This window comes from Papio anubis, chromosome 16 (genome assembly GCF_008728515.1).
Source record: "Papio anubis isolate 15944 chromosome 16, Panubis1.0, whole genome shotgun sequence".
Classification (NCBI taxonomy): domain Eukaryota; kingdom Metazoa; phylum Chordata; class Mammalia; order Primates; family Cercopithecidae; genus Papio; species Papio anubis.
The window spans coordinates 17,917,231-17,944,053 of record NC_044991.1 but is presented as its reverse complement, the minus strand read 5'-3'; the positions used below and the strand labels follow the sequence as shown (position 1 = coordinate 17,944,053).

The 26,823-nt window shown below is 47.1% G+C and overlaps 2 protein-coding genes across 6 annotated transcripts in view; one reads left to right on the top strand and one right to left on the bottom strand.

Moving 5' to 3' along the window:
- The window catches only part of SYN3 (synapsin III), a 543,931-nt gene that overhangs the window by 324,467 nt on the left and 192,641 nt on the right, over positions 1 to 26,823 (bottom strand). The gene's annotated exons all lie outside the window — the stretch shown is intronic.
- Positions 1 to 26,823, top strand: part of TIMP3 (TIMP metallopeptidase inhibitor 3) — a 56,980-nt gene that overhangs the window by 29,623 nt on the left and 534 nt on the right. The window contains exons 2-4 of the mRNA NM_001168730.1: positions 17,301 to 17,383; positions 25,116 to 25,227; positions 25,886 to 26,007. Of these exons, the coding sequence (NP_001162201.1) occupies positions 17,301 to 17,383; positions 25,116 to 25,227; positions 25,886 to 26,007 (317 nt within the window). The remainder of the gene's footprint in view (positions 1 to 17,300; positions 17,384 to 25,115; positions 25,228 to 25,885; positions 26,008 to 26,823) is intronic.

Below are 26,823 nucleotides of genomic sequence, written 5' to 3'. Positions count from 1 at the left end.
TTTTCAGAAATGTTATTTTTAGAACATAGCAAACAGGGAGCACGTGACAGCTTGGACCATTACAATGAAGAGAAAGTGGAACACAGGCGAAATGCATGAGTTAGAAATATAAAGTGATCGGACTCTTAGATTCTAGGGTTAATTGGGACACTAGAATATGTCCGGTCCAACATGTTCATTTTGTACAATTAAAAACAAGGGCTCCAGGAGGAAATGATTTGTCAAAGTCACATGGAAAATGAATGGAAAAAAACAGAAAGAGAATCTAGCTTCCAACTCCTGGCCCAGGGCTCCCTTGCTATTCAATACTTTCTACGTAATAAGCCGGGTTTTTTTTTTTCCAAAAAAACTATTGTACTTGGCCACCCAGATGAGTACAGTTATTTAGTAGAGTAGGTAGAATTATTTACTAAGTCACATCAAAGTTGGGAGACAGAATCTGGTTTGAAAACCCTCAGGTATTTTATTTTATTTATTTTATTTTATTGTGATAATACTTAACATGAGATATACTTGCCCCCCTTTTTTTCTGAGATGAAGTCCCACTCTGTCACTCAGCTGGAGTGCAGTGGCACGATATTGGCTCCCTGCAGTCTCAACTTCCTAGGCTCAAGTGATCCTTTTCCCTCAGCCTCCCAAGTAGCTGGGACTACAAGTACATACTACCATGCCCAGCTAATTTTTTTTTCGGATTTTTCATAGAGACAGGGTTTTACCTTGCTGCTCAGGCTGCTCTCAAGCTCCTGAGCTCAAGGGATTCACCTGCCTCGACCTCCCAAAGTCCTGGGATTACAGGCATGAGCCACCGCACCCAGCAAGATCTACCTTTTTAACACATTTTTTAGCACTAGAAGAAGTATTTAAATAGATGACGGCAAAGTCTCAAGCTGTCCTACCAGCAGTAAAAAGATTCCAAGTGGGGAAGGTGAACTCTCAACCTTGTGTACTGATCAGTGGCTCCTGGGAAATTTGCATTTAATCCCTGACAAAGCAATTAGAGAGTCATTGGCCCCCAGCAAGACTGAGATGGTCGAAGGACATGGGACCATGTCATAAGCAGGGAGAGACCATCCTAATCTATGAAAATATTTATCCTGGATCTGATTTGGGAAACATGACCCTTCTTTTCAAATATCTTGTTTTTTTGTAAGCCCAAGATGTCACCTAGGTGGGAGAAAGCCACAGGGAGGCAGTCCAAAGGAGAATTTTTTTTAAAGTCAAAAAAATGGCTTGACATGGAACAGGCTGACCTAGGTCAGAGATGGTTGCACACCGGGCAGTTTAACCTTGGGATGGGACTGTATAAGAAATTCAAAGGAGCTTACACTGAGTGACCCTGAAGGTCCCACCCAACCTAAAGTCTGTGGCCTGTGAAATGTGCCCATGCCACTGTGCTATAGTTAAACGTGTCCTTCTGGAAGGCAGGTAGGACCCAGAGATGAAAAGGCTGCCCGGACTGGCATGCTACGTCCACCACTTCCTCATTAGATGATCTGGGGAGAGTCACTTCTTCTTTACAGGCCTTGATTTCTAAAAGATGGGCTCATGACAACACTTACTTTATAGGGCCTTAGTGAGGCTCGAATGGGAAAATCCATGGAAAGCATTTAGCACTGATCATGCATGGAAAGCGCCTGATAGCTAATGGCACCCACTGTAACTAATAACAGTATTATAATTAGTATTATAATCATTGACAATAGGATTTTTATAATTAGGGAAAGTGGGGAACTACCCACATGACCATCCTCCTGCTTTCTGTGTCAGTGTTTGACCAAATGTGTTCATCCCTGGTACTCTCATTGCTTATCCTCCAAGAGCACTGGCATATAATGGAAAATGTATTCCAATTTGTTCCAGCCAGGAACAGCCAGCAACAGGGGTTGGAGGTGTGCTTCACTACATGAGCCTACCTTTTTTTTTTTGAGATGGAGTCTCACTCTTGTCGCCCAGGTTGGAGTGCAGTGGCACGATCTCGGCTCACTGCAGCCTCCGCCTCCCAGGTTCAAGACATTCTCCTGCCTCAGCCTCCCAAGTAGCTGGGATTACAGGCCTCCACCACCATGGCCGGCTAATTTTTTTTTTTTTTTTTTTGTATTTTTAGTAGAGACGGGGTTCCACCATGTTGGTCAGGTTGGTCTCGAACTCCTGACCTCAGGTGATCAGCCTTGGCCTCCCAAAGTGCTGGGATTACAGGCATGAGCCACTGCACCCAGCCGAGCCCACCTTTTGATAGGAGCCTCCCATGCGCAGGCAGAGTCAGAAGTGTTACATGCGGCCACTGGTCACTTAGGCAAAACCCTGCCAGCTTTCAGATGTGCAGTGGAGGTGGCAGGGGGAGGTGGCTGGCGCTGTGTATGCTTTGCAGATACTTTGTGGTGTGGCAATTGCTCTAGAGGACCCTAGTGTCCAGAAGCAGGCATGTGCAGTTTTTCATTACAGTCCTCCTTCAAAGAGTACAACTGGTCCTATGCTTTGTGGGGAGAGGTGCACTCCGGGTGGCCCATAAACCCAGAAGACAGGATTCCTATCTGGTACAGGATACCATCCTGGCACCTGGAGAGGGGTCTGCGTGAGACCCAGAAATGACTGGATCCACAGCAGACCTAGTCTGTGGAATAGTCTTAAAGAATCCTCCATCCAAGCTTCTATCTGTCACCCAGGGAACTGGACGTTCCCTTCGGTCACAATGAACTAGTGGCCTCCTCTTCTTCTCTCCAGCCAGGGTCTTTGCAGTCCTCAGTCATGTGACCTCCGACATGCCAGGCTTGGTCTGATTGCTGTGCCCTTGTTTGTGCTGTTTCCATTGCCTGGACCATCTTTCTTTTCTTTCCATGATCAAAACCCTATACATTCTTCTGAGTCAGCTCATGCAACGGAATTGGCATTGGAATGTTGCAGCTAATTGCACATACTTGGTGACAGAGTGCACAGTAGAGAAAGGCAGCGTGATAGACTCCTCTTAGGAAGCAATCAATAAGGGCCAAGATGGAAAAGATGTCTTATTTCACCCAGCAACTATTTACTGAGTACCTACTATGTTCCGGACACTGTGAGATGTTGCCGTTAGATACAATGGTGAACAAAGCAAGATGTAATTTCGGCAGAATTTAGTGAATATGTGGGGGCAGGGAAGAAAGAGGATGAGACGTGATTCAAATGAATCGACAAACATATAGTTACATACACACTAGGACCCCTGAGAATACAAAACAGGGGTTCTGTTCTAGTCTCATGTTTGCAGGAGGTGGCTGGGGATGGCTTTATGTGAGGGAGTGTCCTTTGATTTTAAATGTGAAGTATGAGTGGCAGTTGATAGGTAATGGGGACCAGAAGAGGGTCTCATGCAGATAGAATGGCATGTGCAAAGGCCCCAAGGCTTTGCAACTGAGAGCTTTAGACCAGGGCTGCCGATGCGACATCTAGAAAAGTATACTTGTTCGCCCCTTGCCATTCTCTTTGGTGCAAAGGCCTGAGCTCCCTGTCTTCAAACCATGGGGCTTGAGGTCAGTTACTGGACTTCTCTCTTCCTGCCCTTTGTCTGCAAGCCAAGGTACCCTCAACCTGACACTGAGAGCCCTGGGGCCCACCCAGTCTGTAAGTGAAGATTTGAATCCAGACTTCACCAGTGGATGACATTCTTAGACATTACAAGAGTTATGGGGAGTTAACTCCACCTCAAAGTTCTCACCATCTGTGACTTATACAAGCCCTTCTCTCCTAATTCAGACTTGGGAATCTTCCCTATCTCTGTATTTCCAATGCATTTGACTTGGTGGGGTGTTGCAGATTTGTTAAATGTTTAGTAGTAGAAAGAGGATGAGCTTTGCTGCTGGGCATATTTGGATTCCTAACTGTGTGACCTTTGACAAGTTTCTTAACGTTATATCCTGAGACTTGTTTTCTTTCTATGCTCAGTGGAAATAAAGCGACACATTTTGGGAGTTGGTTTTAAGAGTAAGGTATACTGTTTGTAAAGTGTGTCTGTCTTGTTCACTTTTCTGTTTCTGCCACCTGACACAGTGCCTGGCACATAGTAAGCACTCAATGAATATTTACTGAATGAATAAGAGGTTTAGGCACCGTGATTGCAGACAAGATGTTCATAGAATAGATGGTCTTTTCCTTCTTTATTGATGATTCCATCTCCCTGTCACACTTCAAGGTCGGGGCAGGTGGTTCAGAAATACCAGAGGTTGGCTTTATAGTTCTGCCATTACCCACTTTGACCAAAGAGGGCAGCAGTTAGCATTCTTTATTTATTTATTTTGTTTAAAACGAAGGTTTCCTTAAAAGGACTTGGATCTTATCTCTAATCATTCCTCCGTACCCTCAGTGTTATTGATTCCTGATAATGGTCTTAGGGCTTGAAGACCTATGAATGGGCTCATTTTTCTCATACCTGCTTCTACCTGAGTGCCCACTACGTGAGTGACGTAGTTGTGAGCTGGCAGGGAGGTGCTGAGTGAGCCTGGGTAGGGGATACCTGCTACAGCAGGTGGGCCTTCCAAACTATGTCCCTGGGCATCCACGACCTTCAAGCTTGTGGAACTTAAAGGTGAAGAAAGACTACACTATTTTAAAAGCCACATGAAGGGTAAGTTATAGATGTACCAGGGTCTCCTTGGCATCTGTGCTGTGTAAACTCCAGGGACAGAGCAGCCATTGGCTCTTGTTCAAACCACAAGAAAGTCTCCTGCCCACTGCTGGTGCATTCTGGGAACAGATTTGCTGTCTGCAAAGACTGCATCTGCAGGTCTGGTGTGCAAAGGAGGGTGGTCTTTTGGCTAACGGTGGACCTGCTCCTAGGCCTATGCCAGAGTCCCTCAGCTCTCCTAGCACACCAAATCCCAATTAGGTGAAAAATAAAATGCTATAGATGGCTCCTGAGATGTTGCCAGCTGTTTGGGCTTCACGAATGCCCCGACCTGAAAGCTGGAAGTTCTGAGAACCGTTTGAGGGCATGGTATTTTTCTGGGCACTGCTTCAAAGAGGCTGTGTTTGAAGACCATGCTGCTATTCTGGTGGCCACTTGTGTGGGATAAAGTTTCCCATGGGCCCCTGTGGAGAGGCTGGACCACTCTCAGGGGATTGGGGGTGGTCTCAGCCCCCCTCACCGAGCGAGTGCACTTGCATGGCACTGAGCAAGTCGGCGCCTCTGACCCCTGAGTGGGCTTGAGCTTTTAAGAGGTCGGCGTGCCCCCTTAAACTTGGTGTCTCCTCAGAGCACAGCACAGATGCCCAGCCAAAACACCCAGGGCGAAACCACTCCAAGAGGTTAAAGGGCTTCAGGGGAGAGAGGGTACAGAGAGAGACAGAGAAGCATTAAATATTAACTTTGAAGATTAGAAATGAGATGTGCACTGGAATGAGATCATTTGGGGGTCTGATGCAAAGACCCAGACTTGTTTCTAGGGGTTTCTTGGGGCTTCGGGGGCCTCCTATCAATGGACTGTTTGGGCACCCATTTGGATACATGCAATCCTAAAGGCTATGGGCAGTGACAGAGTGATAAGTCTTTATCACTAGCCTCAGGGAGAAGTCCACCTAAGAAATGTTACTATCCCATGATGGAGCAAGACCCAACCGACCAAGCTGGGAATTATCGCCTACTGCAAGGCACCCCTGTACTTTGTTGAACTCTCTGTTTTCTGTCTCGCCAGTGGGCCGGACTCTTCAGCCTCCAGGCCTCTGCCTCTGCTCCAGCCATGACCAGAAGATCCTTTCCTTTCTCTTTCTCTTAACTGTCTCTAGTGATTCTCTAATCCCAGCTCAGGCAGGATGTCGCCCTCCGGCACGTCCAGGCTGGCCAGATGTGTCTGCTGCATGTTCCTGTGGCTCCCTGGACTATAACTGCCTATCTTCTTGTCTCACAAGAGTAAAATAAGGTTATTAAAGGTAGGAACTTTGTCTACCTGCTTATTACTGAATCCTCAAGACATGGCACAGGATCTGAGATGCTTCCTGAAATACTTCTGAATAAACAGCAGACAAGTGAATCAATGAATTTCAAGTATATTTGAGGAGAAGGAGGAGGGGGGTGGGCAAAATAAAACAAACAACTAACACTACGGCAGAGAGGGACACAGGGCCTGGAGATGGGGCCTGAAGAAACAGTCTGCCACATATTTCCTGAGTGCTACCACAAGGAAGAGGGGCAGCTGGAGGCCGGAGGGCCTGCAGAGGAGCCAGCAGGTCTAGCAAGGAGTGCCTTGGGTGGAGACTCCTGGGGCTAATTTTGGTGTCACCACTGACTTCCTTAGGGTGCTGAGCCTTGGGTTCTTCGTCCGTTGGTAGCATTTGGGTGCTGTCCTCCCACAGACACATCAACAAGTTCATGGGGGTCTCCTGTAATAGGGTCCTGTGACTTGCCTCTTTTTGGAGGTTAGTCTTCAATATTTTGGAACAACGTCCGTATTTGGCCTCTCTAGATCACATTTTTACTCTTCCCTTCCTTTTCTGAGTAACCCTATGGAACAAGGACTCCTGACCCAGCGCTCCAAGAAGCCAAACACAAAACCATCCCCGTCTTCGTTATTATATTACCTTTGGTGCCCTCCCACAGCCTCATTCATTCATTCATTCAACATTTTTGGGAACCCTGGCCACAATCTAGGCTCTATGCCAGGTGCTGGAGTCCCAGATGCAGTCCCTGCCATCTGGTAATTAGTGATGCTAGTGAGTGTCCAAGGAACCAATCATTAAAGAAGAACACGTGCTGGATGAAAGAGAGGGAAACCAAGCAGAAGAGAGGTGGACTAGCTTGGCCTGGGGTGGACAGAAGGCTTCCTGGAGGAAGAGGCATTTCAGATAGGTGGGTCTTGTAGGAAGCCAAAGGTACAGGCAGATGCACGGGGAGGAAGTGATTCTCACCCAGGCAAGGGGCATCGTAAGACAGGTTCATATAGTGATGGGGGCTGGAAGCTTTAGAGTGATAGCATTTGAGGTATGGTCCCAGCTCTGGAGAGCCATATATATGTCACCGAGCTATGCAGAATAGTCCTGTAGATACTGCAAACTCAAGGGAGGTGTAGGTGAGGATGTAAATGAGGGTTGTGGATCCCATTCGTTCCTGGGAGAATGTGAGGGACTTATGGAAGAAGGACTGTGTTTCCCACTGTCTGTCCTTTGGGGCTTTGACATTTCCCACCTGACAGCCCTTTGCAGAGTAAAAGCCTCAGTGACTCTAATCATGCTTGGTGAACACTTTGGGGCAGTCGCCTCACTGGACCTTTAGAAACCCAAGTCACAGAAACACCATCACCCTTCTGAGATTCAAAGTCCTTCCTCCCCAGGTAAGTCGGCCCTCAATCCAGGAATCAGCCAGCCCTGGGACTTTCGCCCTGTCCCAGACCAAGGGATCTGTACCTTTCTCCCAAATTACTGGTGGCTCCAGGAAGAAATCAAGAGTGGCTGACTTTAAGCAGTTATCGATTAAACATCAAATGCATTCATCCCAAGTCTAGGCATACACCTATAAGGAGAGACTCCTCTTAAATTTTGTCATTTCATTGTGTAAAATTGAGGTCGCCCCATAACACATGAACACCAGCATGGGATGCTAATTTTGTGCTGTGTTCTTTTGGGTAATCTCAAAGTTCCAGGAAGCCTGACCTTCCTGAGCCTGTGTTTCCTTCCCTCCCCTCCGCGGCCCCTTCATTTCATCTGCAACAGACGTCAGCAGGGGCCCTGAGTGTTTCCCAGACCGCTCAAGCAGAAACCCATCCTGCTCACAAGGTGAGGAGAGCCAGGAGCTCACAAAGGCCCCTCCTCCTCTTCCCCGAGAGGTCCAGGACAGGGCATCCCCAGGACAGACCTGCCCTGGGGACCCCGGAACATAAGGCAGGCACTGAGAAACAGGAGTCTCTGGGCAGGGAGGTTTTCATATCCTCTGGGTTTAATAGCTTTCCCTGAGATGGAAACTTGGGTTGAAATGATTTGCAGCTTTCCAGATTTTCTGAGTGTGTGTCTTTGGGTTTATTTTTAGCCACAGGCGTTCATTTCTTGCCAAAAAAACCTGCTTAAATAAAACCAACATTAATATTTTTACTTAACGGAAAGAGTTAGTCAGGACAGGCTTTGAACTTGGACTCCTTATCTTGATGGGGAGTGCATGTTAACGGTCTGGCCTTGGCTTTGACATCAACAAAAAGGGCCTTTGAAACGGACAAGAGAGAAGGGCCCTGGGGGACTGGGGTAGGATGCAGGAAGAGCCTATTTGTGGGACTTGTCTGAAGAGAGAGGAGAGTTCCTCCTCACTCAGGCTGCTCGCCGCTCCCCAGCCCCAGCCCCCAGCCCCCATGCTCTTGCAGTGGGAGTGGGGGGGTCATCATCTTCCTGGAAAGGCGGGAGATCAGCTCTGGCTTTGCTCAGAGCCTGGCTGTGATTCTGCCTTGTTTCCAGCTGCTGTCCTTACCTCCCCCTACCCAGATTGGGTCCAGACTTCTGCCTCCTCTGGATTCAGACGCAGCAAACTGAGTCTCTTCTGCAGGATGGGCTGATGCTCAGATCTGATGCCATCTCCAGGGCGCTTCCCTGACACCCCTCCTCTGAGACTGACTTCATCTCCTCTTGGCTCTGTCCTGGCTTTCCATCCTTGCTTATATTGCTGAGCCTGCCTTAGTTGAGTATCACTGCCAGTCTCTCTTACCTCTAGCCCTTGAATTCCTAGGAGCCTTATTTATCCCTGTATCCCTATATATGTCTAGCACTCAAGCACCTTCCTGGTTGTTGAACAGTTGTGTATCTGACCCTGTGAACCGAGAATTGCTATTATCCCCTTTTAATTGAATAAGACTCAGAAAAATTGGTCATTTGGCAGAGCTTGCACAGGAGTTATGTATCTGTTTTTAAATCACCCTTTCTGTGTGACACTTTATACATGAAATCACACTTAGCTTCCCATATTCAGCAAATACATATGAGGTACCTGTTAAGTGCCAGGCACTCTTCGGGCAGCTTTGGCTACAGCAATAGGTAAAGCAAAGAACCTGCTGCCCAGGGGAGGCTTACATTTTAATGGGGAGAGATGATCAGTAAAGAAGCAAGTTAATGCATCATGTCAGATGGTGGCCAGTGTCTGATGGAGCACAGTGTGGGGAGCCAAGAGATTGTGAGGTGGGGGAGGAATGCGCATGGACCAGGATCAGGGATCAGGGATCAGGGAAGGTCCCCCGCCAAGTGAAGAAAGAGTTTTCCAGCAGAGGGAACTGCATGGTCAGAGACCCTGAGAGCATGTTTGGGTGCCAGGGTGTGCAGTGGAGCGAGCTGCAATTTCCTGACATTAAGAAGGAAAATCTCAGGAAATTGACCCATGAGTTGGATGGGTCGAATTTGAGATGTTTTATTAGACTTGCAGGTATAAATGTAGATTAAATGTAGACTCTGGGATATATAAGTAAAAAGGTCATCACAGAGGGGAACAACATACACTGGAGCCTGGTGGTGGGTAGGGTAGGGGGAGGGAGAGCATTAGGAAAAATAGCTAATGCATGCTGGGCTTAATACCTAGGTGATGGGTTGACAGGTGCAGCAAACCACTATGGTACATGTTTACCTTTGTGACAAATCTGCACATCCTGCACATGTACCCCAGAACTTAAAATAAAAATACAATTTGTTTTTTTTTTTTTTTTTTAAAAAAAGTCATGAGAGTTCTAGGTTGGCGGTGGCAAAAGTGTGGGAGCTGTCAGTTGTGCAGATGGTGCTGAGACCCACAAGCTGGAAGAAAATAGCAGGACCAAGAACCTGCTCCTCGATGACTGGACTGAGCACCAAGAAGGTCATAGGTGACTTTGACAAGCACGGCTTTGGAGAGGTTTGCGGGGAGGCTGCCTAGGTTATTGTAGGCACCCTTGGAGGCTGGTAATTATTACCCACGATTTATCTGCTGGGATGGGAAGTGACTTGACCAAGGTCACACAGAAACAGGGCAGCAGCTTCACCCAGACCCCACGCGCTCCATGCCTGTTTTTCATTCCAGTACGCCGTGATCACTTCTCTAGTTTTCTTGATCTGTCCTTTCAGCTTCTGAGTCTTTCGGGAGGATTTTCTTGGGGGGTTGGGATTGTGGTGATCAATAGGCTGGTAATCAGAGGGACCCGGTCCAGGCAGGCCCTTCAGGCCTCTGCTTTTCATCCTTAGTTCCGAAGGCCCTTTCCTCTCACCTAGACATCATCAAATCATCCCCAAAGAGGCAGCAGATACCTGAGAAGGAGCTTGAGAAGCGTCACTGGAGGAAGGCTCTCAAGATCCTGGGGGGATGAGGAAATGCTGAATCACAAGAATCTTTTTGGATTCCTCTTGCTGTTTTCCTGTGATTAGTAAATTTAAGAATCTACAAGTAATCACCATCAGCAATATAACAGTGTATCATTTGTCTAGCTTCAGGGTTACAAAGTACCTTTGTACATATATATTGTCTCATTTAATTAATCAATCTAATTAACCTCAGACTTCCAGTGTTGGGAGAAACCTGAGGGAGCATGTGGTTTTGTGGTTTCCAAGTTATTTGTTTTTATTCCATGAAAGCCTTGCTGGGGAGCACAAGAGTCTAAACAGATGATAGATACACTGTTATATTGCTGATGGCGATGACTTCTAGATTTTTATTACTAATCAGAGGACATGTGTTTGCGTAAGTGATTGGGAAGGGTTGTGGGTGGGTGATGTAAGGGATATGAGGCTCACTGGGAGCTTATCAAGGGTCCTTCCTTTTAGGTATCAATCTTCTTCTCTGATCCTCTGCAGTGAAAGTGTGCAGTAAAATTATGAACTATTTTGCAACCCGTGTGAATCTCATGTAAAGGTTTCTAGGTGGTCTGCTGTCCTGAGGACCTCCCTTTTTTTTTTTTTTTTTTCACTAGGATGCAAAAGTGCTTACAGGCTACCTGATCCTCATCTTCCACAGTTGGAAAGTAGGGACATGAATAGCCACAACAGTAGCCACCTCACCAGGTGTCCATGAGGACAGCGTTAAAGAACATGCGCACGTTGCTTGGCACCTAGGAGGCATTTGATAAATGGTAGTGGTTGTTATCAGTATGTTCTAGTTCCCTTCCTTCTCCTCTAGATTCACTGATGTGATGCTAAGAAAAGCAAGCAGTTTGCAGTTCTTGAATGGGTGAGCAGCTGGAAGAGTGCGAGAGCCCGGCTCTGCCTTCCTTGGGCAGGCTGCATTGTGGAGTGTCCAAGGTGGGCAGGAAAAAGATTTGCTTGGCGGGCTCCAGGCCGACCTCCCTGTGGGTCCCTGACCTATTGCCTTTGCCGTGAGCACTCCGGCCTCAGCAAGGCCCCTCCCTTTGTCATCCTGTGGGAGATGATAAAATACACATGAAGGGGCTGTGAGACAAGCTGGGTGACAGGGATCCCTCTTTCCTCCTTTTTGGTGTGTTTTCATGGGGAGGGCATCATTCTAGCACTTCCAGATCCCTCTTTTCCTCCAAGTCTAGGCCCAAGATGTGAGTCCATGGTCCAGGCTTTTCTTCTTACCTAGAGCCTGCCTGCTGGGGTCCCATCAGAAGAGCAGCCCCTTCCCTTGGATTGACACTAACAGTGACTTCTGCTTTTGAAGAAATGCGGTCTACCTGCTAGCCAGACGTCCCTTACTTACCCTTGCTGTCCTTCTAAAAACCGTGCCTTAAACCAGCAAATCATTCCATGGGGCCTTTGGAGAGACAGGAATGGGTGTGTGTGTGTGCGTGTGTGTGTGCATATGTATGTGTGTGTGCATGCGTGTGTGTGCATGTGTGTGTGTGTGTGGGTGTGTGGTGGCAGTGGTATCTCACCTGCTAGATGGCATGAATCAACTCCTAAGTCATGGAGAGGATTTGTACTGCTCTTCCCTTGATGCTAACATGGGTGGAACCCCGAGTCCTAAGTTAGAACCCATTAATTAGTTACGGGTCCTTGATCCCCAGACCAGCCAAATGGGTAGCATTGTTGCTTAGCCTTCTAGCCTGCCAGTAGGAAAGTCCAACCATCAGGTCAGGGAAGAAGGGTCTGGATTTGGTTGACAATGGTTGGATGGGGGATACAAACAGAGAGAGGGAGGACAGCTCAAGGGTATCTTGCCCCACTCTGTTTATGCTGATGAACAGCACATGTGCAGTTTCTGGAGACGCACCAGTAAGCCTTTCTGGAAACTCAATCCCAATTGCCATTGGAAAATTATTCTTTGTTAAAACTTGTGCCACTGTGGTCTATATTGCTAGAGCTGGAGGTGGAGAAAGGCAGCATGAAGGTATATTTGTGGAAGAGGTGTGCCTTGTTTGCCTTGCTTTTGTAAACTCTTACTAGCACTCTTGCCCAAACAAATATTCAAAGGAAGCAAAGACAGTTCAATAGAGATATCCCTTTATGCCTGGCTCCTCAGGTGCACGATATATTCCAGAGGGCCCCATGTATATTTATAGATCAATGTGCCAATTACATAAGAATACACATCCTAGTTTCTTTGTAGATACTTTTACATTGAAATACTGCTTATTCCTTAATCAATCTCTCCCTTGTTTCCTCCTCCTCCTCCTCCTCCTCCTGCTCCTCCTCCTCCTCCTCCTTCTTCTTCTTTCTTTTTTCTTCAGTGAGACAGAGTCTTGCTCTGTCACCTAGGCTGGAGTGCAATGGCATGATATAGCTCAAGCAATCCTCCCACCTCAGCCTCCTGAGTAGCTGAGACTATGAGACTGTGAATACATGGCACCATGCCCAGCTAATTTTTTAAATTTTTTATAATTTTCTATTTTTTATAGAGACAAGGTCTCACTGTGTTGCCCAGGCTGGTCTGGAACTCCTGAGCTCAAGTGATCCTCCTGCCTTGGCCTCCCAAAGTGGTGAGATTATAGGCATGTGCCACCACACCCAGCCTCTTCCTTGCTTCTTTTGACCACCAGACCCCCAGAAGCCCAGATTCTCTTTCTAAGAGCAAAAGAGATTCTAGAGAGACAAGAGAGACTCAGAGGCTGAGATTCACGCTGAGCCTCACCTCTCCCTTCTCTGATTGGTGCTTCTGTACCTTGGAGACAAGTCCTCTAGCCATAAACTTTTAAAAAAAATTTTTTTTTAGATGGAGTCTCGCTCTGTCGCCAGGCTAGAGTACAGTGGCGCAAGCTCGGCTCACTGCAACCTCTCCCTCCTAGGTTCAAGTGATTCTCCTGCCTCAGCCTCCCAAGTAGCTGGGACTACAGGCAGCCCCACGCCCAGCTAATTTTTGTATTTTAGTAGAGATGGGGTTTCACCGTGCTGGCCAGGATGGTTTCAATCTCTTGACCTCGTGATCCGCCCACCTCAGCCTCCCAAAGTGCTGGGATTACAGAGGTGAGCCTCCGCACCTGGCCAGCCATAAACTTTTAAACCTTATCTCCCCACTAGACTAGCCATCAGTGGAAGCAGGAAATAGGACTTCTATTTCTTGTTGTCACCCTCACCAGCACCCAACCCAATGTTCCAGACACCAACCTAGTTCACACCTGTGTTGGTTTGGCTGTTAGGGTGCACGGGGTAGACAGTGTAGGGGCCATACTTCAGCATGAATGGGAGTACAGACAACCTGTGTCCAGCCTGGCCCATCTGTAAAGCTGGCTTCCAGCCACCACAACAAGGTGGAAGGAAGGGCTGGACATACTGCCAGCTACCAGTTTGAAAAGTGTCTTCTGTTGTTGGAAAACCACAACCTCCCCCTACCCCACTTCCCTTGTTCCCTGTGGCCCCTGGGCCAGCGAATGCCTCGGGAGAACCCTGATTGCCAAACAGGAGAGTACAAAATAGCACGCATTTGAATTACAGAGGAGAAACTGGAGCAAATACAGACAGATTAATGCACAAACCAAATAGGTGGATCTGGGGTTGGCCAGCAATTCTACTTTGGAAGGACTCTGAGAATCTATTTTGAGGGTAGAATGTAACTTAATTGTAGTTCAGTTTAGTGAAGTTTTGTTTTTGTAAGGAAAACACTGGTGTGGCCTCTTCACTGGGCCATCTCTGCCTCAGACTTTTGGAACCATGACTGTGATCTTGTTTGGCTGGTCTTGGTAGGCCATTCTTGGGTTACACATGGGTGATAAGGTGGGATGGGTACAAGTGATGGAGTAGGCACTCCTGGCCCCCAAATACCTCCTACACTTGTTCTGACTACTCCATCTGTGCTTCTCCACCTCTCCCTGAAGTTCTGTAAGGTTAGAATATTTTTATGAGGTTGCCTTTCTTCTCATCCTAGAGAGAACTCCCAGGCTTTAGCTTATAGTGCATGTTAGAAGTCTGAAGATGGTATGCCCTCAGATGGAAAAAAAATAGACATCACGATAGTGGTGATAATGCTAATAACAGTGGTAGCAAACACATGAGGTTTGGGATGGACTACACACTGTTCTTGGTGCTTGTATTAATACGACCCTCACAGCAACTTTATGAGGCATTGTTGTCATCATTCCCATCTTACAGATGGGAAACCAAGGCATAGAGAGGTTTAGCAACTTTCTGAAGGTCACCTAGCAGCAGGGCTGGGATTTGAACCCTGGCTATCAGGCTCCAGAGACCAGGCTCTTTAATGCAATGCTATGTTGCTGGTCCAATCGTAATAAGCAAGTCACTCGTAAGCCACATGAGAGGCACTGGGCTAAGAAAGCCAGAGAGATTTAGGAGGAAAGAGCCCCAGAGAGATCAAACAGTAATGGTGGAACCCAAACTCCAATGCAGCTTCCTCACTACGAAAGTGTATCCTTTTCACTAAACTATCCTCAGATGAAAAGGTTCCAAGCTCAGGCCATTTGGGGTAAGGAATGAGTTGGCTGGTTGTATGTGCAGAAGCTTCCAGCAGTACCTAGCTTTATGGGGCAGGTCTGCTTGTGACATCTTCTGTCTAAATCAAGTCAAGCCATTTTGGAACCAGGATGTTGCTATTTAAAGGAATCCCTTTTGCCTTGCCCCTCCCACCCCTCCCCGGCCAAGACTCACTCCCTTGTTTACCTTCTGTGTTAATGAAGCAGAGAAGATGGGTCCAAATCACTTCAGGAAGAATCAGTGGTAAAGGCTGGCAGACATGCCTCTGCCAGGAGGTGAAGCCATTATAACCTGCCTGTGAGAGTTAATATGGAGGAAACAGTCCCCAGGGCCTCCGGGAGGCTGGCTTGTCGCCGAGAATGCTACCGCAATGTTAGAAACAGAGGTGGATGCAGGATCTTGAGAGACATTGGCCTGGGATCTTGCCAACCTCTCGTTTTTACAGCAGACTTGGAAACAACCACTCACCTCCTCCTAATTTGAGCTGCCTCCACTAAATTGCTCACTTTGCCAATGACTCTGTGTATTGCCATCCCTGGCAGGGAAGGTCTGAAGGGGCCATTGATTCATCTGAACCCTGACTTGATGTCTGACTGGAAGGGTAGGATCCAAGCTCATTTGGAAAGAAACAAGACAGAATCCAGTAGGGATGAAGAATCAGTTCTTAGTAAAGATTTTTTTAAAAACAGAGACTGGAGTCAAAGAACTGGGATACATAGTGGAGCATCCACAATGAGGAAGGATAATGGAGCTACCAGAGTGTGTGTGTGTGTGTGTGTGTGTGTGTGTGTGTGTGTAGGGTATTTTACTTAAGCATTTATTGAGTATCTACTCCTTTTGGGGCTAAGTGCAACTTGAGGTAAGAAAGAACGATAGGATCTCAGGGCTGAAAGAGTTCAATTTGTAATTCAAAGTATGACTGCATAAGCAAGCCCCATTCCAAATTCCTGTTGAGGTCTCAGCATGGAAGTATCCAGCACCCCCATCGTAACCCCTGACAGAGGCATTCCCTGCCCTGATGGCAGCCCCCCTGCCTTTTGTTGCTGGTTCTTATTATTAGATGATTTTTTTTTCTTTGATTGAGCCAACGAATGTTACTCTCAGCAATTTCCAGTTTTTGTATTCAAGACCTGTCCATTTGCTCCTCCATGTGCCGATTTTACAAATACCTGTAGACAGCTCTTGGGTGCTTCTTTTTCACACAAAGCAGAAAGAGAAGCACAACTTTGTAGAATCTAAAAGTCCTCTATTCTTTGTGTTCCCAAGGTATGTGGTAAATGCCTCTCTTTCAGCCCTCAACTCACTGGGTGTAATTACTTTTGTACTCATAGTGAACTAATATCTACTGGGTAACTCCTTTCTGCCAGACATTGTAGTGGGAAATTTCATAAGATTTTTTGTTCAATCCTGATTCCAATTCCCTGATGTAAGGAGAGTTACACCCTCTTTATAGATGAGAAAATTGAGGCTCAGAAAGAGGAAGTGGTTTCACTTCTTGGTCAGTTTCCTTATCTAGATAATGTGGATGCTAATATTGCCCTTGTAAGGCAGTTAAGAGAAGTAAATAAGTGAAATGTACATGGCACATAGTGGGTGTGCAATAAATGGAAGCTGTTTTCATTGGAGCAGCCCTTCCATGGTTAGCCCATTTCATTTTTGGTGATGATAATGATGATGATGATATTAATAACATTTGTCTAGTGCAAACTATGTTCAAGACGGTGTCAAATTCATCATCTTGACTAATCCCTTCAGTTCAGGAGATTGGTATCATTACGATTCCTGTTTTATAGAAGATGAGGCCAGAAACAAAGTCATTTACTTGCCTACAGTCCCAATATCCATAAACAGCAGAGCTGAGATTGGAACAGGGCTGTCTGGCTCCTGAGCCCCCACTCCCAATTGCTCCTTCTTTACCACATCCCCACAGAGCTCAGACTCTATTGCATCCCTTGCTATCTAAGCACTGGATACCAAGGGCTCAACCAGAATGCTAACTGGGGGCACTGTGGGAAGCTGGGGTGCACCACAACCCTGTGGACATATCAAGATATGGCGAATTAATGCATGCAAAGGAAGAGCCCCAAACGAAGTTAGAAAGGAGTCCTAGTGGAAAGAGAACAGCTCTGGGAGACCATGGCATTGTCAGATGGACAAGGAAGGGGGGACAACGGCTCTAACAGGAGAAGTAGATTTTAGATTATGGTGAAGTCACAAAGTCAAGAAAATCCCCAGGGTCAGGGCGGGGCCAGGGGATGACTATAGCCTAGGAAGTTCTGGAGCTGGCAGTTGTGAACATGTGGGGTAATTTAACTTGAATGGTGGCTGCTTCTTTTTCCTCCAACCTCCCTCTCACCCCAGGGAATTCCCACTCTTACAAACACAATCATCTATTCCAGTTGGCTCCAAGGTAAGAGAGCAATTCCAGGCTCCACGGAGGCTAACATGCCCGCCCTGAGATGCTGTTCCTGATGTGGTTCAGGCCTTCCTAACCTCTTATTGTCTCCTCCTTGCTGTCTCTGCAGTGATCCGGGCCAAGGTGGTGGGGAAGAAGCTGGTAAAGGAGGGGCCCTTCGGCACGCTGGTCTACACCATCAAGCAGATGAAGGTAGGCAATGTCATCAGTCTGGCTCCAGGAAGGTTTCTGGGTTTTTGCCAGAAGAGTCCTGGCTGAGGGAGGCAAAATGGGTTGGAACTGGGGTGTGTGTCTAAGCACCAGCCAGACCCAGCCCTTGTGCCTGCTGGAGAGGGAGCTGCTAAGGCAGCAGAAAGGGATGGGTAGGGAGGGGGCATGGGGCTGCCTCGTCCAAGAGCCCATGCAGGTGGAGTCACTCCAAGGCACTTGTTAGGAGGCTGAGCTCTGGAGCCAGATGGCAGATAGCCTTGTTAGCTGGTAATCATGAGACCTTGGTCAAGTCACTGCCCCTCTCTGGGCTTTAATCTTCCCAATTGTGAAATGAGGGGGTTGGACTAGATTATCTCAATGGACTCTTCCGAGCTCTGACTATCTGGGATTCCACAGTGCTTACAGGTCTCATTTGGCCACTGAGGTTACAGCTTAACTCAAGTGTTTACACGGAAACTGTGCTGATCACAGGAACCTCATCCCGAGGCAGGAACTTCATCTTCTTTCCCTATTTTCCCAGCTGATGGTCTTCTTGCATCCTAGATAGTTAGCAATGCTTGCTAAACATATTCTTATCATTAAACATATTACTGAGGATATGAACATCAGGAAGCACAGGAAGGAGGTACGCCTTAAGAAAAAGAACACCAGATTTGAAATCTAGAGAACCCGCTCCTAGTCTCAGCTCTACTCCTAAATAGCCTGCTTACCTTGGGCTTGTCCCTTGTCCTGGGCCGCAGTTTTCCCACCTGTTAACACTGTGGGGTCGGGCTTAGTGCTCCTAACATCCTCTCTAGCTCAGGCATTCTAAGCATCCTGGGATGCGGGCCATGTTACTTGTAAGGAGGAGCGGGTGGTATACAATTTAAGGGTGTACTGGTGATTGCCTTAGCACAGAAGACTGGGGCTTCACCTTGAATAACTCAGCAACTGGTTCATCACCCTATATTTGTAAGCACCTCTCTACATGCAGAGCTCCCATCCAGGAGCCACGGAAGCCGTGAGGGAGATACAGTTTCCATCTTTAGGAGCTAGAGTCAGGTTGGGAGAGAAGAGGCATGTATGTGTGTGACTCATCAGAAGTTCAATGTGGGGTGTGCTGAGGTTCACAGGAACTGTCCAGCCCTTTAACTTACTGCTCATATTTGCATCCGTAGCAATTAGGGTAGGGCCTGGCATGCAAAAGTGACTTGGTGAATGCTTACCCATCTAATACGGGCATGAGGGTGAGACCCCATAGACCTGGAAACTCCCCGGAGGAGACAAGCCACAATGTCCAGGTAGAAGGGAGTGGGGCAGTGACACAGCCCATGGTGGTGCCCAACCATCCCCGATGCCAACCTCCAGGCTTCCTTATTCCTGTGTCCTAAGCCTGCGGCTGGATGTACTAATTTTGTGGAACCTGTTGCTTTGGATTCAATTTTGCAAACATCCACAGCCTTCTGGTTATGTAATGTCCAGAGTCAGCCCTGGCCAGTTGCCCTTGGCTGCCTAAGCTTGGTCATGAGACCAGCTTATGTCTTCAGACGGCCCTGGGGAGAGAAGAATGGGCGGGGGTGGGGAACCAGCAAGAGCAACAACAACCCAAAAAATCCACTTTGCAACCTCTGGCAGTCAGCGCAGGAATGCCAAAGCATATTAGACCAAAGCAGAGGTTCAGAGAACACATGAACCTGCCTGGTCTGGAACAATCCTCATTACGAGACACTTGGTGGTCAGCAGAGAGCTGAGAGGGAAATAGCTGGGAGGCGGCAGTTCCTAAGCCTGCCTGCTTTCCTTCCTACCATCAGGGCCTGGAGACCAGGGTGACCAGAGGCCCTTCCTGTGGGCAGAATGTCCCATTTCCCCTTGCTGGTGTCAGACCAGCCACGGGGGTCTGTCTAGAGACCAAACATTTGCTAGCCCATCAGTTTCAGAAGACACACTCCCACTCCCAGTCTGGTGGGCTTAGGCTTTCTGTTCACCATCCTTCATCTGAGCTCATGACTCATGTTGCTGGAATTATACGTAAGGTCCCTCGTCTCACTTTTGACAGAGGCGCAAAGGGGAAATGACTTACCCAGAGTCAAGCATTTAATTAAGGGGCAGATCTGATCCCCAAGCTGAGGCATCGGAATTTCTTCCCAATCCTGTGTTCTTTATGTGACTCCCAAATCTCCCTGCCATCTTACTTTAATCATCAGTCACCATCTCATGCCTTTTATTCACTCTGACCCTCCCACAGCTGGGTATCATGATCCATAGAACTGGTCAGTGCCCTTCTATCCAGAGATGCTACTGGAATCTGCTTGTCTCTAGGTACCAGCTTGCAAGTCAGAGAAGACACAGGCTAGAAGTAGAAGTAATAGTCCATCCATCCATCCTCTCATGCTTCCCTCCCACCCTCTCTCTGTGCTTAGTACTGTGCTATGAGCTGGGGATACAAAGATAAAACACTGCTTACAATTATAAGACTCTGCATCAGTAACATTTACTGAGCAGTTGCTTTGTACCAGGCATTCTGCTAGGTCTTTGCATAGATCAGTCCTTATACTAACACTGTAAAATAGATAACACTTTGTCCTCTGTTTGACAGGTGAGGCAACTGAGACCTGGGAGGTCATATAACAGTTAAGATCACACAGCTACAAAGTGGCAAACCTGAGTAAAACTATAGGGTCTTTGCCTATAAGGAGATAATACAGTATGGAGCAGCAGGCTGATTCATCATTCCTACCTGCTTTGGGGGATATAAATGCCTACTCCATATGTATTTAGTTCCCAGGGAAACAAAAAGAAGTCAGCTTGGGTTTGTTGGTTTATCATCCAGCAGTGTAGGGCTGGACTTATAATATCCTGCAAAGGATGTATCAGAAAAATCTTTGTAGGAGGGAAGGGGGAGGCCAGAGAGGCAAGCCTGCATGAGTTTGGCACTGGTCCCTGGGAGGCTTTGTTCTAGCGGATTAGAGAGTCTACCCTAGAGAGTCAGAAGGGGTGAGCAAGGGCTCCCTCAGAGCAGGACTAAAGGAACTTGGAGAACCTGAGACTCGGAGCCGCCCTGTCTGACCCCTCTCTACTCTCACTGATGAAGGGCAGGCAGACCTTCTCCCGTCTGCTAACTCTGGAGCCTCTGACCCGTCTCTCAGGAACACTTCAGTACGCAGAGACCTGCGATGTGTGTGTGTGTGTGTGTGTGTGTGTGTGAGAGAGAGAGAGGGAGCAAGTGTGTTAGAATGTTGAGAGAGCTTATTGCAATCCCAAACTTGGAAATTAGCTGGGGCTGAGGCCCTGGGCTGTGGGGTGAAGGTGAAAGTTTCCAGAACTGGCTGCTCTAAGCTGTGGGGACTTTATCTCCCATCAGGATCATGAGAAACTGATCCACTGTGCTAGGAGTTATTGTTTGTGTAGTGGAGACACGCTCTCTGGCTGGCTGCAAGGGACAGAACGTGGGGGACGTTATGTCCCAGCTGGTCCTGGGAGGGTCCCATGGGGAGCCCCGCTGGTCATGTGCTTTGCATGTCCTGACTGTAGGCAGAGCAGACCTCCGGGGACTTCCTTCCTTTAGTGGTTTGTCTAACCAAATGAGCAATAGCAGGGTCTTGCCTTTGAAGCTCCAGCTGGAAGCATCTTTGACCCCCAGCCCACAGGGAACCATTCTTCTTGCAATGCCTGTGGCTCTTCCTGGCTTAGGACTCTCATCCAGCCCTCTGCAGAGACTGGCTCCATTTCCACATTCTCTGCCTGTCCTGCTAGACAAATTGCTGTGTAGAGAAAGATCATGCGCCCGATAGCTTGGTCCGTCTGTAAATAAGAAGTTGTGGGTTTAAATGAGTCCATGATGTACGCCAGCATCCAGAACAGTGTTGATCTCTGGTAGGCATGCAAGACATAGTTGGCATCATTGTAGCAACTCATGCTGTCAATGTAGAGTGAAGGCCAGACATTTCATAAGAAATGTGCAAATGTCCCCAGACTCAGAAACTTCTTTTTTACTTTATTTGTCCCTTCCCTCCAAGGGAAGCTAACATCTTGGAACTTTGCATAGACGCTACTTGTGTAGATGCTACCAAGAAGAGGGGCCTAGAGGCATGCAGAACCCAGCCAAAAAAGAACAACCCACTTATGTCTGAAGTTCTAAACCAGCTTTAACTACTCTTGTTAAGAGCTGAGGAAGGGACTTAGGAGGAAGGGGATCAAACTCGTTCCTCCTCTCCTTACGAATTTCAGTATAACTTGTTCTAAACTAAATTTTATTGAATGTTGTGGGCTGACTGCTATTCTAAGTCATTTGCTTCTCTCAAACACCCTAAGAAGTAAGTGCTTTGACCCATTTTACAGATGAAAAAACTGAGGCCCAAAGAGGTTAAGTAACTTTTCAAGTGGCGAATAGGTGGCAGAGAAGATTCAAGATTCAACCTCTGGCTGTCAGCCTCCAAAACCTGAATTTACCACTGATCTCCACGGCATTGGTTTGGATTAGATTACCTTTAACATCTTTTCCAACTCTGAGATTCTAGGATTCTCTGATGTCAGGACATTATAAATCTATTATGACTCTCCTAAATTTGTCAAGTCAATTCTAGATCTCTACGATTACAGACATGATACTTTTGGAATCAATATTTAAATCAAGGTAGGATTATTATACGGAAAACACAACTGAGTAGAATTTACCTTTGCCATGTTGTTCTTTTCAGAATTGAACCTAAAACACAGCACTATGTTTGTCACAGCCAATCATTTGTAATGTATCAGAATTTCAACTCTAGGCAAGTGCTAGGAGTTAAAATGCAGGTTCCTTCAAACTTCCAAGTAGCTGCAATGCCAAGCTGATTTCGATGAGTTTAGTTCTTACTGAGCAGTTCAAGTGACCAGACTGTAACCAGGGGCTTCATTCTCTCACTCACGAAGCACTAGGGCAGTCAAGGGGAAAGACTGACGCAGAAGGAATGAGGTTCCCATGGGCTGGGTCCAAAAGACCTAGAGCGAGTGCTTAGTTGAAACATTTGCCAAAACCTCAAGGAACACCCACACAAAAATAAGAAGTTGCTCGGCACAGAAGTCAGGGTAGGGGATGTTCTTCGAAGGCCACACTCCATGGCAGGCATACAGCAGCACACTTAAACATGGTTCCTGTTAAGGCTAGAGAGGCACCATTCACATAGAAGAAGTCATCATCGTGACTCTACCCACCCCGCGCCCCCACCGCATAATTGAATGCTGAGTGCAGAGGGCATTTCTTCCAGCACTTGGCTGCGTGTCTGTGCTCAGTTGGTAAGCCTTGGGGGAAAAGAGGGGTTCAGAAGGAAGACCATCTGAGTCCATCAGAACAATGTGTGCTTTTAACAAGGCAGGGGCGCCCAAACTCAGTAGGTCCAACAGACCAAGTTATGCCGTGAAGGTCTTGTGGACCACCTACCCCCGCCAACCAGTCACCACTTAAAAGATGAGAAAACGCCAGTTCACAGGCCAAATGGGAGGCATTTAGAAGAGACACCAACGAAGTGATGTCTGGTTTTGTATTAATTACTGTAAGTAAATTAATAACATATGCCAGGAAGTAAAGTAGAGGCATTTTCCTATTATAAACCCCTGGGACAAGCCCAGAGACCACCAGCAGTCCAGGGCTTGTGTACTCTGAGAACTGAGGGGATAACAGAATTCTGCAACACCTTAGTGCCCCACCCCACCCTTACCAGATCCCACAGTTCACAGCATCGCCTTGGCACACTGGACCTGTATAATACTCCTGGACTTGACCTGGAATCACAAAGAGGACTCAGCTTCTGTTGCATTCAGTCACCCCAGTGACTCTGAGCACACACTGATGAAGGAGGCACAGTGGCCATAAATGGAAATAGCATTTGCCTGCTTCTGGGGACCTTGGTCATAGGCTTCTGAGGCTTCCTGGGAGCCAGTCTAAGATAATGGGTAAGAGTATGGACTCTGAAGGCAAATTCCCCTGCTTGGAATCCTAGCTCTGCCATTTCCCAACTGTGTGGCCTTAACAAGCTACTTAGCCTGCCCGTGACTCAGGCTCCTCATCTATAAAATGGGCATACTAGTTTCTACCTCATAGGGTTGTCACGGTGATTCGCGGGCTAATATTAAAGGAGATTTCTCAACCTCAGTATCACTGACTTTTGGGGCCGGATAATTTTTTGTTCTGGGGCTGTCCTGAGTACTGTGGGATGTTTAGCAACCTCCCTACCCTCTACTAACTGTTGTGACAACCAAAAATGTCTCCAGACATTGCCAAATGTCCCAAATATTTCCTAGGGGGGCAAAATTGCCTCCAGTTGAGAACCACTGTATTAGATTATGTCGTAGATACAAATAGCCAAATATCAGCAATTTCATGTGGTTCAATCTAATAATTATAATAAAGTGTTCAACAGTTAAAAATCTTTGAACTTTGTAGATATGTTTGTGTGCTTCATCTGGGATAAAGGATCCCAATGCTTTCATCAGATGCTCAGAAGAATAAAAAACATGGAGAATTTCTAACCTGAATTCAACGTTCACCAGCCAAATAGAATTTCTATAACGTGGGGTTTGTAATACATCCCTCCCAGGGCTCTTTTAAGGATACTGCAAGGGGAATGTGAGTGAGAATGTTTTTGTGGGCTGGAGAGTGTCACAGAGATAGCATGAGAATGCTGGCTGAATTCATGGGACTCAGGTCCTGAGGTTGACAAAGAAAAAGTACCCTTGTCACAGCTACTTCTCTGGATTTCTGAAAAGGTGCTGGGATGTGAGACGTGTAGCTGAAGGAGTGTTGTGGGCCAATTGGAATGGGGGGTGTGGCTGGCTGCACAGGAAGGTTTCTCTGGGAAGGCACCAACCTGGGAAGGCACCAGGAAGGCTAGACAAGAGGATCGGTGGCTTCATCTGGGGTGAAGGGGGCCCTGGGTGGGTAGATCAGTGACAGACCACTGGACAGCCAAACAGGGGAGCGAGATTCCCTCAGATCCAATGTCAGCAAGCCTTCTGGGTGCTGAGCCTCCTCTCCTGGGTTCCTTTTATTTTATTGATACATAATAAATGTACATATTTTGGGAGTCCATGTGGTATTTTGATATATTCAAAAATGTACAGTAATCAGGGATGTTCATAACCTTAAACATTTATCGTTTCTTTATGCAGGGAACATTTGAATTATCCTCTACTAGCTATTTTGAGATATACAATAAGTTAATGTTTACTGTAGTCATTCTACTGATTTAATGAACACTGGGTCTTACTTCTTCTGCCTACTCGTATTTTTGTACCCATTAATTACATCTCTTTCCCCCAATCCCTATTACCTTTCCTGCTTCTGGTAACCACCAAATCCGCTGTCTATCTTCATGAGATTTACTTTCTTAGCTCCCACATATGAGTGAGAACACGGTATATTTGTGTTTCTGTGCCTGGCTTATTTCACTTAGCAAAATGACCTCCAGTTCCAGTTGCGCTGCCACACATGACAAGATTTCATGCTTTTTTCTGGATGAATCATATTCCGTTGGGTATAGATACCAGGTTTTGTTTTTGCATTCATCTGCTGATGGGCACTTGGGTTAATTCCATATCTTGGCTGTTGTGAATACTGCTGCAGTAAACATGAGAGTGCAGACCCCTCTTCCACATTCTGACTTCCTTTCCTTTGGATATATACCCAGCAGTGGGATTATGGATCATACGGGTGTCCAAATTGGAAAGGAAGAAGTCACGATGTTCCTTTTGCCCACAGATGTACCGAGGCTTCACCAAGATGCCCCACGTGCAGTACATCCACACGGAAGCTTCCGAGAGTCTCTGTGGCCTTAAGCTGGAGGTCAACAAGTACCAGTACCTGCTGACAGGTAATGGCCAACTCTAGCTTCTAGGCCAGGGTTTGGCCAAAGTCCACTGTTTCTTGACTTCAGAAGAACATACAAGGAGTAGTTGACTCACCAAATGTCCAGTAAATCGTGAGGAGTCTCTAATGGTGAATTCATCCTACTTACCCAGTGCTAAGAGCCTGAGGCTCCTACACTTAGGCTCAACTCTAGAATTAGCTCCACCACTCATCTTGTGAGGCAAATCTCCTAGTTTGTAGCTTCTCAACTTTACTGTAAATAAAAAGGGAGTGTGTGTTCCTCTCCACCTCACACTCAACCTGTTAGGCCTGTCTTTGAAAGTTATTCATCTTTAGGCAGTCAAGGTAGTAAAGGAGAAAACAAAAACACAAATCCTTATAAAGGGAGTGAAAAGATGGCCTCTAGTCCTAGCTCCAGTATTTAATGGGCTTGGGTCCTTTGGCAAATCACTTTACCTCTCCAAGCCTCATTATCCTCATCTGGAAAAATGGCGCTACAGTCCATTTTGAAAGGTGTTGGGGAGGGTGAAATAAAATCATGGGTCTGAAAAGTACCCAGCCACAGTGCCTGGGCTAAGTGGGAACATAGTAGGTGTGAATTCTTTCTGGGCTGGGCTCTGGACAAAACAATCCTCTCCTTGTTTTCTTCTTTCCTCCTGTAGGTCGCGTCTACGATGGCAAGATGTACACAGGGCTGTGCAACTTTGTGGAGAGGTGGGACCAGCTCACCCTCTCCCAGCGCAAGGGGCTGAACTATCGGTATCACCTGGGTTGTAACTGCAAGGTAAGCCCTGGGGTCACTGGGGGAAGGAGGGGAGGTGCTGACTTGCAGCCCTAGAAACATCAGCTCCCAATGCATTGGGAGCCAGGCCCTCGTGCTGGGAAGGGTGTGCATGTGTTAGGCCAGGGCAGAGGGGCAGGTCTGAGCAGACACAGTAAGGAATGTTGCCCCAGGCGGGGCAGTGAGGAAGGCAGGGAAGGAAGAATGCCTTTCTGCTGTAATGGGCTGCCTCCATGATGACCACTTGCAAGCTGCTGGGGCATGAGGGCTCTTGAGTCCCTGGCCCCACCTGGCAGTTCAGGGCTATAGGTATAGGATCCTGACAGTGGCAGGTTCTGCCAAGTGGTTTCAAGTGGGCTCACCCTGGTAGCTGACTCATAAGTCAGGTGGGCAAATGGGCCCAGGACTACAGAGACCAGATGCTACAGAAAGTCTTTCTTCAACCAAGCCCATCCCCCTGACCCAAGTATAAGGCCAAGGTACAGCCTTCCTGCTGTTGTGGGAAGTTGGGCCATTCTCTCATTTCATCTTCAAAACAATCCTGTGTGGTTTTAATTACTATGATCTCCATTCTGCAGATGAGAGCTCAGAGAACTTAAGTAACTAGCCCTAGATCCCACAGTTCACTGAATCTGGTTTCCAACCTAGGGCAGCTAGACTCCAAAGTTTATACTGTAACCTTTCTAATTCCTCAATTTCCTAAAACAACTGAGATCTCCTATCTATCTGAGATGAAAAAGCCTTCTCAATGGTCTAATTCTGCTACTTACTGGCTGTGTGACCTGCAGCAAGTTACTTAACCTCTCCGAGCCTCCTATT